Source organism: Mus musculus, chromosome 15 (genome assembly GCF_000001635.26).
Source record: "Mus musculus strain C57BL/6J chromosome 15, GRCm38.p6 C57BL/6J".
Taxonomy (NCBI): Eukaryota; Metazoa; Chordata; class Mammalia; order Rodentia; family Muridae; genus Mus; species Mus musculus.
The window spans coordinates 54884014-54897576 of record NC_000081.6 but is presented as its reverse complement, the minus strand read 5'-3'; the positions used below and the strand labels follow the sequence as shown (position 1 = coordinate 54897576).

At 40.2% G+C, this 13563-nt stretch overlaps 1 protein-coding gene across 12 annotated transcripts in view; it reads left to right on the top strand.

Annotated features, from left to right (window-relative positions):
* Window positions 1-13563, top strand: part of Enpp2 (ectonucleotide pyrophosphatase/phosphodiesterase 2) — a 113889-nt gene that overhangs the window by 55213 nt on the left and 45113 nt on the right. For all 12 annotated transcript variants that reach the window (NM_015744.4, NM_001285994.2, NM_001285995.2 and 9 more), the window contains exon 9: window positions 9969-10024. In NM_015744.4, coding sequence (NP_056559.2) covers window positions 9969-10024 — 56 coding nt within the window. The remainder of the gene's footprint in view (window positions 1-9968; window positions 10025-13563) is intronic.

Below are 13563 nucleotides of genomic sequence, written 5' to 3'. Positions count from 1 at the left end.
TGTGTACATTTTTTATGTGTATATATGGTATATTTGTATTGTATGTTTATACTTATATACATGTGGGAATATAATATGTACACACATACAGATATATGTGTATATGTTTGTGTATATATATATATATATATATATATATATATATGCATCTATGTATGTACATGTGTGAACAGAAGTTATGCTGATAAAAGTGTGAGATGATTAATTTCTTCTGGGGGATGATAGTGGTAGAAATGTATTGTGGTTGAATGTCACAACTCCTAGATGAATGAACAAATATTATTGATTTATTAAATTTGGGAATACAATGCAAAAGAAAAAGAAGTATGAGTTCCCAGGTATGTTAACTCCAGTGATATCTTAAACAGAAAGAAGAATGGTTTCTGGGGAAAAAGAATGGATTAAAACTCAAGAAAAACTTGTAGGTTATTTTATTTAATCCGTTTCAATCATACAAGGTAGGTGTAATATGGGGATCCTACCTTAGTACTGAGGCAGACTTTGAAGAGGATACTGTTGTGTACCTTAGACACTTGGGCAGAAAATCAAAAGGCTTCAGGCAGCTTCCCCCAGTGTTTTTCCTGTGACTGTATGGTTAGGCAACCTGCTTTGGTCAGACACAAGAAAAGCACTGACATAAAACCATGGTTGTTGACTGTCTAGAACTAGGCTTAAGAGTACAAGCTGCAGGTTGGAAGGCTCAGAATCACCCCAGGAACATGGACCAGGGCACAGTCAATCAGATGTTCAGAGGGAGAATGGGAAATGGTTGTATCTCACAGGTCTCCGCAGCCATGGTCAGGGAGGTGGGTTGTTAGACCTCTGCACAGTCTACCCAAGGGTGAGAGAGGAAGGCAGCATCCTCTCTTACCCCACACAGCCAATATGCTGAGACAGCTACGATCTGAACATTCACTGCCATAGATGGGCAGAGTAAGGAGCATAAGTTAGACCTTTGTTTTAAGGTATCACTTTCTGAGAGAAGGTCATTTCTTGTCAAAATATTCATCTCGCTTAATAGGTAAATCACTATGCAAGGATAAATGTGGGCTTCTTTTTTTTTTTTTTTTCTTTTTAAGTAAACACTGACCGACTTCCTGTATGCCTGTAGAAAAGGCTCTTTATAATAGATGTTCTGACTCTGCTGTTTTGATTCAGTCTGGATTCCCAGAAGGCTTTGATGATTTAGTTGGTGATCCCAGTGAAATTTGTTGACAGGGTAGATTTCACAAGTTTATGATAGAGGAATATTTTATGAGCAAATAAAAAGGTAGAAATATGAGCACTATCTGACTATTGCTAGTTGGTCTTTGGTAATAATTTGATTTTGGAAAACAACTTGCCTGAGGGACTGCACAGACATATGGAGATAAATGGTAATCCAATGTAATTGGATCCCCTTACCCTTGGTGTTGACATCAAGCTTCCTCTGGGTTAACATGACTCAGCAGCAGAAAAGTCCACACATTCATTACCTTCTGCCGACACCCAGCAGAAAGAATCTGTTAACCTGTCCCATGAAGTAAATTCTCTGTTCTACTTTGTTGGCCTGCTGCCTCGCTAGCTCCCTGAGTTGACACGTTTGACCAAGTCTCCTAATGCTCTCCAAGATTTGTGGTGAAGCTGATTTGTCTTTCTGTCTATCATCTTGATGAAGACAGGCACCATGGGAATACTAAGGACCATTGGAGCTATATTTTCAAAACTTATTGTATTGAAATCTGACCATACAGACAAAAGCTATAGTAACTATTTGCTAAGTACACCAGCATATAGAGCATGAAGAACTATCAGAAATGATTTGCATATATTCTGGAAGCATGTAGGCATTAAGCATGGTAAGGAATGATTTGTTTATGTTCTAGAACCATGTGTACAAGCAAGTCTATTAGACTTGTACATTTTATAAAGTTCCAAGTGAAAATATAATTTGAGTTAATTTGAGTAGAAAAATTATTTATAAAGATATTAGACTGGTAACTCAATTTAATTCCATTCACTTTTTTCCCCAAATGATGAAACTACATAAGACATTTGGCTAAATAATACCAAGGTCAGATGCAATGCTGAGGAAGGGCCACCTCTTGTTGCTGTTTAAAACCTAGCAGATAGAATGAAGATTTAGGAAGTGCTCATGTGAAATTTTGAAGCTCTATAGAAAGTTTTCATGATATCACTTCTACAACTTAATTTCACGTTTAATAGCCATTGGCATGTTCACTCTCACTCTGGAATCTCTCCCCATGTGCTCACATCTGGGGTGGACTATTGGAAGTTGTCATGCACTTTCCCATGATGCTGTGCATCTCACTTGTGTTTTAATGGAGTCCCTTAGGGTGTTCACTTTTTTGACAATGCTTTGATATAGTCCTGCACCTTCTGATGAAGAGGTCAGTGGAGTACTCCTGTGTTTAGGTTAGGCCAGGACTCTCAGACATGTGTGTGTGTGTAACCTCACTGCACTGATGCAATCTGCACATTGGAGAAACAAGTCAAGCTCATTTCCCGACTTGAGTCTCCTCAAGTCAAACTTCCTGGGCGTTTTCAAGGGGAGCAGATGTGTTCCTGTTCTTCTCAAGCTGCCTGGCCTTGAATTCCTTCCCACCCTTATTGGTGGGGCAGTGCCCATCCTGCTGAATGAATTGCAGTCTAAAGTGAGGAAAGCAGGCTCCAAAAAGAGATGGCAAAAGGCCACACAACAGTGTTTGAGTGAGTTTCCAGGCCAGAGGGGTGGGCCTGCTGGGAAGTCCAAGTTATTGCCTGCTTTTCTTATGCCTTTTTATTCTGCCTCTTTCCCATATGCCGTTACAGGGCTACAGGATGCCCCTCCCCCACTACTTGTGTTTCTTTTTGTTCTTGTTGCTGAGTATTGGACCAAGGGCCTTGTGCATACAAAGTGTGTGATCTACTTCTGAGCACATCCCCAGCAGCTTTGTCTTAGTGCTTAAGGCAGTGGTTCTCAACCTGTGGGTGATGACCCCCACAGAGGTCACATATATCCTGCTTATCAGATACATTACATTACGATTCAAAAGAGTAGCCAAATTACAGTTGTGATGTAGCAACAAAATAATTTTAGGGTTGGGGCGGGGGTCACCACAACATGAGGAACCACATGTGTTAAAGGGCCACAGCATGAGGAAGGTTGAGAACCACTGTCTTAAGTTACTTTAGTCAGGACAAGTTTTGCTTCCCTGCTGCCCTTGAGGTACTTAGCCAGGAAGTATTCCTTTGCAAACCAGGCACTGGTCTCTTAATTCCATTCCAAACTTCAACTGAACTATCTGTCATTGCTGCGATGAAGCACCATGGCCAAAAAGGCCACTTGGGGAAAGGAGAGTATATTTGGCTTACACTTTCATATTGCTGTTCATCATTGAAGAAAGTCAGGATGAGAGCTCAAACAGGGAAGGAATGTGGAGGCAGGAGTTGATGCAGAGGCCATAGAGGGTGCTGCTTACTGGCTTGCTTTCTATGGCTTGCCTGCCCAGCCTGCTTTTTTTTTTTTTAGAACCCAGGACCAGCTGCTCAAGGGTGGCCCCACCCACAATGAACTGAACCTATCTACATTAATCACTAATTAAGGAAATGATCTATTGGCTTATCTATCTCTGATATTATGGAGGTCTTTTGTCATTTGAGGCTTCCTCCTCTCTGATGACCCTAGCTTGTGTCAAGTTGATATAAGAGTAGCCAGAGGTGGATGCTCTCATCCAGCAGTTGGACTGAGCACAGGGTCCCCAATGGAGGAGCTAGGGAAAGAACCCAAAGAGCTGAAGGGGTTTGCAGTCCCATAGGAAGAACAACAATATGAACAAACCAGTACCCCCAGCGCTCCCAGGGACTAAACCACCAGCCAAGGAGTACACATGGAAGGACCCATGGCTCCAGCCACATATGTAGCAGAGGATGGCCTTGTTGGACATCAATAGGAGGAGAGAGCCTTGGTCCTGTGAAGGCTCTATGCCCTAGTGTAGGGGAATACCAGGACAGGGAAGTGGGTGGGTTGGTGAGCAGGAGGAGGAGGGATGGAATAGGGGGTTTTCAGAGGGGAAATGAGGAAAGGGGATAACATTCGATATGTAAATTAAAATACACACACACACACACACACACACACACACACACACACACACACACACATATGTAAAAGAGTACCCAGAAGGCCTGCTTTAGCAAAGCTAAGTGATTCAGTTCTAGCTTTCTTTCTCTATCATATGGTAAACCAACTTCTTTTGAAAATGTCATTCCCTCATCTGCTTTGATCTGTGGGTTGCATGGGGAAAGAGAGTGGCTTATTCATTTCTAGTCTAAAGACTAAATAAATAAATAAAAACTGGTACATTGGTGCCCCGTGGACTGTACTTGGGGTTGATATGCTCTGTACTTCATTTGAGACAGGTTTTTTTTTTTTTTTTTTTTTTTTTTCCCCTAGGAAGTTTGTCCTTAAGACCAGGCTTGGGGATTTAGCCCAGCAATACAGCACTTAACCTAGAAAGTACAAGGTCCTCGGTTCAGCCCTCAGCTCCTAGGGGCTAGGTGGTTGTGTGGGAGGGTAAGGCTCTAGATATGAACTTGTAATCCTAGCTACTTGAGAGGCTGAGGTTAAAAGGATCACAAGTTCAAGGTCAGTCTGAACAACTTAGGGAGACCCCCGTGAAAAAGTCAAAAGAGGCTTGGGGATATAACTGTATGGTAGAACACTTGCCTGGCTTATATCTCCTGTATGGAAAAGAAAAACAATGGAAAACAAACCAAACCCAAACAAAAGAAGAGGAATAACAAGCAAACAAACAAACGAGCAAACAAACTAGTGGGGCTCCATCTTCTTAGCGCTGGCAGCCCCGGCCCTGCGTATCTGCAGCCCCGTTGCTCGTGCATTGGCTGTAGTGATCAGCACGCTATCCACGGTCTGTTTTCCTGCCCCCTTTCCTTCAGGTTCTCCCTAACTCCTGATTCTCGGGGAGCTTGTCTACTTCTGCTGAAGGTAGGGGTGGAGACCGAAGAGTAACGGGGGAAGCAGTGGAGGCAGAATCTGATCCAAATACATCAGATATGTGTGAAATTGTTCACGAAAATCTATGATGTATTCATGTACAGAGTTGGCAATCTGACCTGTCCCTCTGCTCACTCAAAACTCTTTTTTTTTTTTTTCCTGTGAGTAGATTTATTTTATTTTTTTTTCCATTTTTTATTAGGTATTTAACTCATTTACATTTCCAATGCTATACCAAAAGTCCCCCATATCCACCCACCCCCACTCCCCTGCCCACCCACTCCCCCTTTTTGGCCCTGGTATTCCCCTGTACTGGGGCATATAAAGTTTGCAAGTCCAATGGGCCTCTCTTTCCAGTGATGGCCGACTAGGCCATCTTTTGATATATATGCAGCTAGAGTCAAGAGCTCCGGGGTACTGGTTAGCTCATAATGTTGTTCCACCTATAGGGTTGCAGATCCCTTTAGCTCCTTGGCTACTTTCTCTAGCTCCTCCATTGGGAGCCCTATGATCCATCCATTAGCTGACTGTGAGCATCCACTTCTGTGTTTGCTGGGCCCCGGCATAGTCTCACAAGAGACAGCTACATCTGCGTCCTTTCAATAAAATCTTGCTAGTGTATGCAATGGTGTCAGCGTTTGGATGCTGATTATGGGGTGGATCCCTGGCTATGGCAGTCTCTACATGGTCCATCCTTTCATCTCAGCTCCAAACTCCGTCTCTGTAACTCCTTCCATGGGTGTTTTGTTCCCAAATCTAAGGAGGGGCATAGTGTCCACACTTCAGTCTTCATTCTCCTTGTCACTCAAAACTCTTACCTAACAGCTCTGCGACTTTGACTGTACAGGAAAATTTATTTGCAAAAAAAAAATGCTAAAAGAGTTATAATTGTTTGCTTATATTTTTGAAAAATATTTACAGCTTATTTTTTTTAAAACTTGCCTGCTCCCATACCTACATATTATAGTTAATTGCAGGAAGTGTTGAATTTCCTATTGATCACCCTGCTTGCATTGGGGAAGCTTTATTGATTCTTAGCATTCCTGGCAACACAGCAAGACCTTTCTATCATATTTGCATTTGCCTGGTTTCCACACTACAGTTTCTAGAGCACCGATGGTGAGCGTTGGGCTTCTAGAGAAAAAGCAAGGGATTAAGGGTAGGAGGTCCACACTCAGTATCTGCTCAGTTCATTTGCTTAAAATGTTAACAACGTCTAAGGAAATGTATGTCTGCCTTCAAATTCAGAAAAAAAATCACAACTTATATTTCTCCGAATTAATGCTGAATCAGGAAACTTTTCTTTCTATTTAAAAAAAAAGTTAGTAGAGGGTTGTTTTCATTTTTCTTTTTCTGGGGGGCCAGCATTTTAGTGCGTTCAGTTTTGACAATTCCCACACTTCTGACCTCTGAAGGATTTGACTTAAGACATCCTTTCATGCTTCAATCTCCCAGAATTTGCTAAACTTTGATCATGCCATGAGATTAAATGTTTTTTAACCCCTTAGTTTGATAAGATCTAAAACAAAATTTGAAACAAGTTATCATGTGAGAATGCGTTCCAGAATGCATTCAAATATGGACTACTTTCTCAACAAAATGTTGGTGTGTACACTAAACAATAAAAGAAAAGTTGTATGTTGGTATGGATAATTTTATATATTATCTTTTATAGAGTATTTACACCATGGTTTTCTCCTATGTCTCTCTTGTCCTTCATAGCCCATTAATTTTTTTTTTTAACTTTCCAGCCTAGTCTCCTTTTACTTTCTTGTTTTTTTTTTTTTTTTTTTTTTTTTTTTTTTTTTTTTTGGTATGTGTATGTATTCTACTATAATTAATGAGTATTGCTTACATGAGTAAATTTAGTTTCATATCTTCTTTGATATTTACTTTTTTGTTCTTTTCTGATTAGGCCCCTCATTTCCTTTTAGAAATATAGTCAGTGTGGTAGCTACTAAGAAGGAAGGACCATTTTCTTGCTTTTTTTTTTTTTCTTTAGAAGGGCACTTTTTTTTTTTTTTTTTTTAATATTTGATCTCAAATTTGTAATTCTCCTGTGTCACCCTCCTACTGCTGGGATTACAGATGAACAATACCATGCCTGGCTAGAAACACACTTATTGATTTTCAAGTTGTCCTAATAGTTTATATTTTGGGATGTTTCAGATATAAATTATGATTTCCAACAGATACTTTCTGGAAAATACAGAAAGTTCACAGAAAACTGAGACTAATGGAACGCACATGTCCTTGAAAGGTAGAGGCTATCAGGACCAGGTTCTTCAGTTAGGTGATGAGTTTAAGGCTAGTCTAGTCTATAAAAGATTCTATGTAAAAAGATAGATTCCGATTTTTGTCACCAGTATAAGCGATTTACTCCAAACTCTTTAATATAATACATTAATGGGCTTGCCAGTCCACTGAGGAGGGCAAGGGGTTGAGATGGGGGCTAGGAATGTCCTGAAAGTATAGCATCTGAAGACAGCCCTCTGGTTCTTCCTTTATATACCAAACATAGGACTATTGGTTTTTTTGTTTGTTTGTTTGTTTGTTTGTTTGTTTAATGTACACACCAACATTTTATTGAGAAAGTATTCCATATTTTAACAAGCTTTCTTGAACACATTCTCACAAGATAACATGTTTCTTCATTCTCAAATGGTATCTTGGTTATCCTTAGCAGGGTGGAGCTAGGCCAGGCCAGCATCTGAGTGGCTCCTTTGAGCAATGTACCCAACGGTTCCAGCCATTCCTTCCATATCCTCACTCTTGGTTTCTTGAGGGCCGTCAGAGTAACTTTACCATTGTTCCTTGTCATCTCCACACTGTATTTGCAACCTTCTATCACTGCAAATCCTTCTTCTGGTCAGCTAAAAGTTAAAGCTAGGACTTCCCCTTGTCCGGATAACACTATCCATCAGCATTAACGCTACACTATAATTTTGGAAAATGTAGGTCATTATTTGAGAGGTTCATGTGATGATTTTTTTTTCTCTAGCAAGTTCCAAGTTGATCTTATATTTCGTATATATCAAACACTACCTGGTATTTGATACAGTTTCTTTGGAAACAGCAAGGTAGCTGCTTTTCCAGGAAGTTGTTTGGCTATGAATGCAAACAACTAAGCTTGTGTCACTGGAAATAAAATAAATATAAACATTGGTCCTATATTACGAGGAACAGGACTATAGAATCTGGTATAGTTTAGAGGCTGACACAAGATGGTTTAATTTGAGTCATCTCTTGTTGGTAGGATTGCTGAGGGTAATTTAAAGTCTAGGTTATACTATGAAAACTGGATGGAGCATGCCAGAGTTTATCTATAAGGTGGAAGGTTGTATCCCAGTGCTGAACCAGACTAAGAGATAATTCGAGCAATTTGAGTTTCCTAAATCTTTGAGCCATCCCAGAGAACCACATGTCCTAGATCAGAGGAAGCCATGAGTTGGAGGTGAGGCCCTCCTCCCTCCTGCTCAATCAGAAACCCAAGGTGTCAATATTCTCCTACTTTATGGCTCACTTGTTAGTTGCAGTAGCTGTGAATCTTTAGGACGTAGATGTCTGGATGCTCAAAGGAGCTCTAGGATCCTTTCAGAAGCTTTCAAGCTAGGCATCTTGGAAATGGTTAACCAAACTCCTTTATCCCTATGCTTCCCAAATACATATTTCTACAATAAACAAATAAGTAATAAAATAAAGATTTCTATCAGAGTCATAAAATACTCCCAAAGTCTGGATGCAATGGACTGTGAAAAGGATCCTGTTAGCTTTGGTCTTGGACTACAGTTCCCCTCATGTATTGCCTCTTCTCTTCCTTTGAGAGGGTTTCTTCCCACAGACTTGTGGGACACTTGCCACCGTAAGCTGTTTTTAATGCTTGAAGTAAATGGATTCCACTGATTTTCACTATTGTGTAATAATAAAAGACTGAAATGAACTGTTTACCCAATGCTAAAACACTGGTTCAAGGACTTTAAGTGAATTAACTCATTAAAATAGAGCATCATCCCACACGCTAGAAAGTCCATCTACGTTGGGAAGGAAACCAAAGCATGAAATAATGAAGTAACTTTTTGCAGGCCCATGCTGTGGTTAGGTGACAGAAGCAAGGGTCAGGGTCCAGGATGCAAAAGTGGGAAGCTTGAACAAAACAAAACAACCCCCCCCAAAAAACCCACCCCCCAAAAAAAACCCCCAAACCAACCAACCAACTAACCCCAAAACAAAATTAACCCTCACCTCTCTGTGTATCCTAGACTCGTCCTCTTGCCTCAGACTCCCTGGTATTGCAATTGCAGGCATGTATCAATGGCTGCATATAGAGAGTACTTTTAAATACATAGAGAGTATTTAAAAGTACTCCTCATGAAATGCTTCATTCACCTAGCCTATCCTAGGAACTTCCCCTTAGAGCCCCATTCACTAAAAAAGAAAAGAAAAGCTAGATGAGCAAAATAGAAGAAGCTATAAATTAGAAGTAGTTGTTTTAGTTCTTTTTTTCTGCCCTCATTTATCTAGTTTAAAGTCAAACATGACAAGCTAGAATTAAGGATTCTGACATCTGGGTACCAAATTGGGACTCTACTCCAGAAGGCCGGCAGTCATAAAAGAAACATATGGTCTACCCCTGCATCCTTTGATGCGCAGAATTCTGCCACATAAGTAATGCTTAAAACAATGATCAGAAAGACAGGTCTAGAAAATAGAGACTTTGGGGATGAAATATATTTTTCAGAAATTAGTGGCATTGCAGCAGAGCTTTTGAGAACCTTTTCAGAATATGTATTGAATAACATTTAGAGAAATAATGAGTCTGACTTCCAGATGTGAAAGAAAAGTGGTTGGAAATACTGTGAATTTTATGGTGGGCATGAGTAGAGTATAATATCAGATCTAATGTATGTTAGTTTTTTTCTTCTTTGACCAGAACTCAGAATGTATTAAAAGCCTCTTATATTTCCCTCATTAGCTATGGATTACAGCCACCAAGCAAGGGGTGAGAGCCGGGACATTCTTTTGGTCTGTGTAAGTCACCTTTATTTTGTCAATGTTTATAAAATTATAGTATGCTTCAATTGATGGAACATCAGTTTAAGTCAACTTCATTTCAGCTAAATGTAAATACGTCAAATTTATGAGAATTTATTGATTCAAAAAATAGTTTCTAGGCATTGTTTTTCCCCTCAATGGTTCTTTCTATGCCTCATTTTACTTCTTTTCTCACCCCCTTCATGCTCTCTCCCTCTCCCCCTCCCCCTCCTCTCCCCCTTCCCTTCCCACCTCCCCTCCCCTCCTCTCCCTCTCTCTCCCCCTCCCTCTCTCTCTCCCCCTCCCTCTCTCTCTCTCCCTCCCCTTTCTCAGACACCTTTCTCCCTGACCTACCTTTTACATCTTTTATCTTGTTAACTTTTATTTTGGCAGCTTTTCATTTAGGAGTGTGTAATTCTTTCAGATGATTACTGCAGTTTCTGTTATCATCCTTTGTAAATATATTACAACTTACTGTGTTCATTCCTCATTTATTTATTTTGATTCCTAACTTGAGACACAGAGTGTGGTCTCCGGCAGCTGCAAGGCTGAGTCTAGAGTTTGGAAGTTCAACACAGTAGACCAGGGTTGGGGCAATGTCCATTTTAGCCCATCTCCCTCCAAACTCCTCAAATTTCCCAGTGAGAAGATGGGACTGTTCATCTCTTTGGAAGTAACTGAGGGCTAGTAATTGACATTTTCAGGCTTTCAAATGAAATTTACCTGATAACATGTTGATTATGTTTAATGCCCTTTAAATAAGAAAGGAGATCTGTTTCAGCTTTCATGGGGATTGTATTCCCAGAGTAATGTTTCCATCTTTTGCTTTTGTTTATTCCAACCACCTAAAGCCGTTTTAGCAAGCATGGGGATGTTTGCTTTTTATGCTTTAACAAAAAAATCTGACTGGTCTATTAGCAGCAGCATGCTGGGACACAACACGGCTTCAGATTAACCTAAAATTAATCTAAAATGATGCTTTCTCTAGTCTCAGATTCAGTAACAGAGGGGAGCCTCTTCCGATTTGGAGGGGTACAGAATGAAGTATTTTGAGTGATCTGAAGCTAAGGCAGGTGCCCCTTTAGAGGTAGTTTGTTTTTTCCCTTTTAAAGCGGTCCCTGGCTTCAGAGGTACGTGCAGCTAGGTTACAACTGATGCTGCTTAATATAAATGCTCTGTTGTCTACCAAGTTAATCTCCCACAGATTTCTCAGATTTTAACCCTTGGCTCTCACGGATGCGCATGTGGGAATTCTGCTCTGCAGAACGGAGAGGAGCCAACAACATAATTAATACTTAGTCCTCAACCTTACCCCCCCGGAATTGCCACAAAGCTTCCTTGAAAAGGCCCAGTGTTCTGTCTTTGAATGACAATTTTCTCCACCCATTTGAAACCACTTAGAAGAAGGTGGCTTTTGTGTGCTCCCAAGATGTCTTTGCTTCTCCAGCTATTCTTTTATCTCCATGTCCTGGAAGTGAGCAGGCTCATTTACTTCCAACCCTGACCCCTTTGAAGCTTTTTATAACTTTATAAAATATGATCAGGCTTCTCACTTTTACAGGGAATATATATCAAGGGAATCTACATATAGTCCGTTTTGAAAAAAAATTTTTAAATTTAAATAAAACCAGATTCAAACCATAGGTTTAGACTTTAAAGGCCATCTTTTTTAGCACAGTCTCTTATTCCACTCTAGAATTTTATTCTTGCTCTTAAATGATAGTGTTTCATTTCAAAATCATCCCCAGCTGACACTGCATTTCGTTCCTTTGTTTGAGTCTGTTCTTAGAGGCAATAATCCCCTTTCTACAGAGGTGTTTAGTTAGAATAGAATCCTAGTTCTGCTACTTGTGAGGTGACTGACTTGGGCATGTGACTGACCATTTCAACAAATCAATAGTCTTATCTTTAAATAGGAATTATAATTAGGGTGCTGTGGGCACAGAATGAGTTAACTTCTTTAGACCGCTTTATTAGGTTCCTTAGTACTGAGAGAACAGCCAATAACTGGTATTTTTTTTTAGGATTTATTTATTTATTATATTTAAGTACACTGTAGCTTTCTTCAGACACCTTTTCTTCTCTCTCTGGCCTACTCACCCAGCCCTGCTCACTCTAGTCTAAAGTTTGTTTGTTTGTTTATTTATTTATTTATTATCTGTAAGTACACTGTAGCTGTCTTCAGACACACCAGAAGAGGGCATCAGATCCCATTACAGATGGTTGTGAGCCACCATGTGGTTGCTGGGATTTGAACTCAGGACTTTCAGAAGAGCAGTCAGTGCTCTTGACCACTGAGCCATCTCCCCAGCCCTGGTATTTGGTTTTTATTCTCATTAACTCTTTAAGCACTGACTAGACAACATAGCCTCTCACCACTAATTTCTTCATTTAGTCAGTCCTTCATTTTCTAGTTGTTAGGTGCCTTTGCTTTCTTAGGTTTGTGGTGTGTGTGTGTGTGTGTGTGTGTGTGTGTGTGTGTGTGTGTGTGTGATGGTGTCTTATGGACTTGTTCTTGAGATTATGTTGTTGTCAGTGAATGCTGCTGGAGACAATGGCACCTCCTATTTTCCTTTGCTTTGACATTGCTGGCCCTTGGTCAGGTTCTTTACAATTCTCTGCCCTGTGTTTGTGACACTCATGCCTAAGGGCCAGATCTTTTTTTAATCTGTGAGGTTATTTCCAAAGCACATTGAAAACTTTAGAGACAACCTCATCCAACTCCTTGTTTTAGCTATCAGAGCATTAAGACTGAAGTTGTTAAATGTAGTATTCAAGCTCCCATCAGGCTGGACTGACTCCAGAGTCTTCACTGTTGCACGTATAACACTAGAGGGTAGGTGGGAGCCCGGTGGTGGAGCTTCTACTCAAGAAATGATAAAATAATCCTCTGCTTTTCCATTTCAAATAGAGGAGAGTGACTCCTACCATAGTCTTTTTGGCAGAAGAATCTTGTATCTGTGTTTATAATAGGCCTTAATCGTATTGTACCTTTTATATACATTTCACGGATGAATGTAATCTTTCTATAGAACTAGAAATCCAGCACATGATTATATAAACTAGAATGTTTTAACATTTCTATTGATTCTCTAATAATTTCTTATGCTATGTTTTGATAATATTTACTTCCCATCCCTTCCTGTATCTCCCCCCAGATCCACCCCACCCCTCCACCTGCCCGACTTCATGACTTTTTTATTTTTATGTTTTAAAAACCCTACCCACCAAGCCCACTTGTTGCTATTGATGCTGCCCACATACTCATGGGCGCGAGCCCATCCATTCCGGCATTGTTGAACTAGCAGAGGTCAGAGCCTCAAAGGGAACCGACTCTTCCCTTTAGAAGCCCACAACTATTAGCTCCTCAGTGAGGAGTGGAGGCTGGCAAGCCCCACCCCCTCCATGCTAGAACATTGATTAACTTGGTTTTTAAAAACTAGCATTTTCCTAAACCCTTTCTATGAGCCAGGAATGATTTCAAGAACTTTACATATCTCTTTGGATCCTTCCAATAACCTTATGGATAGGTACTG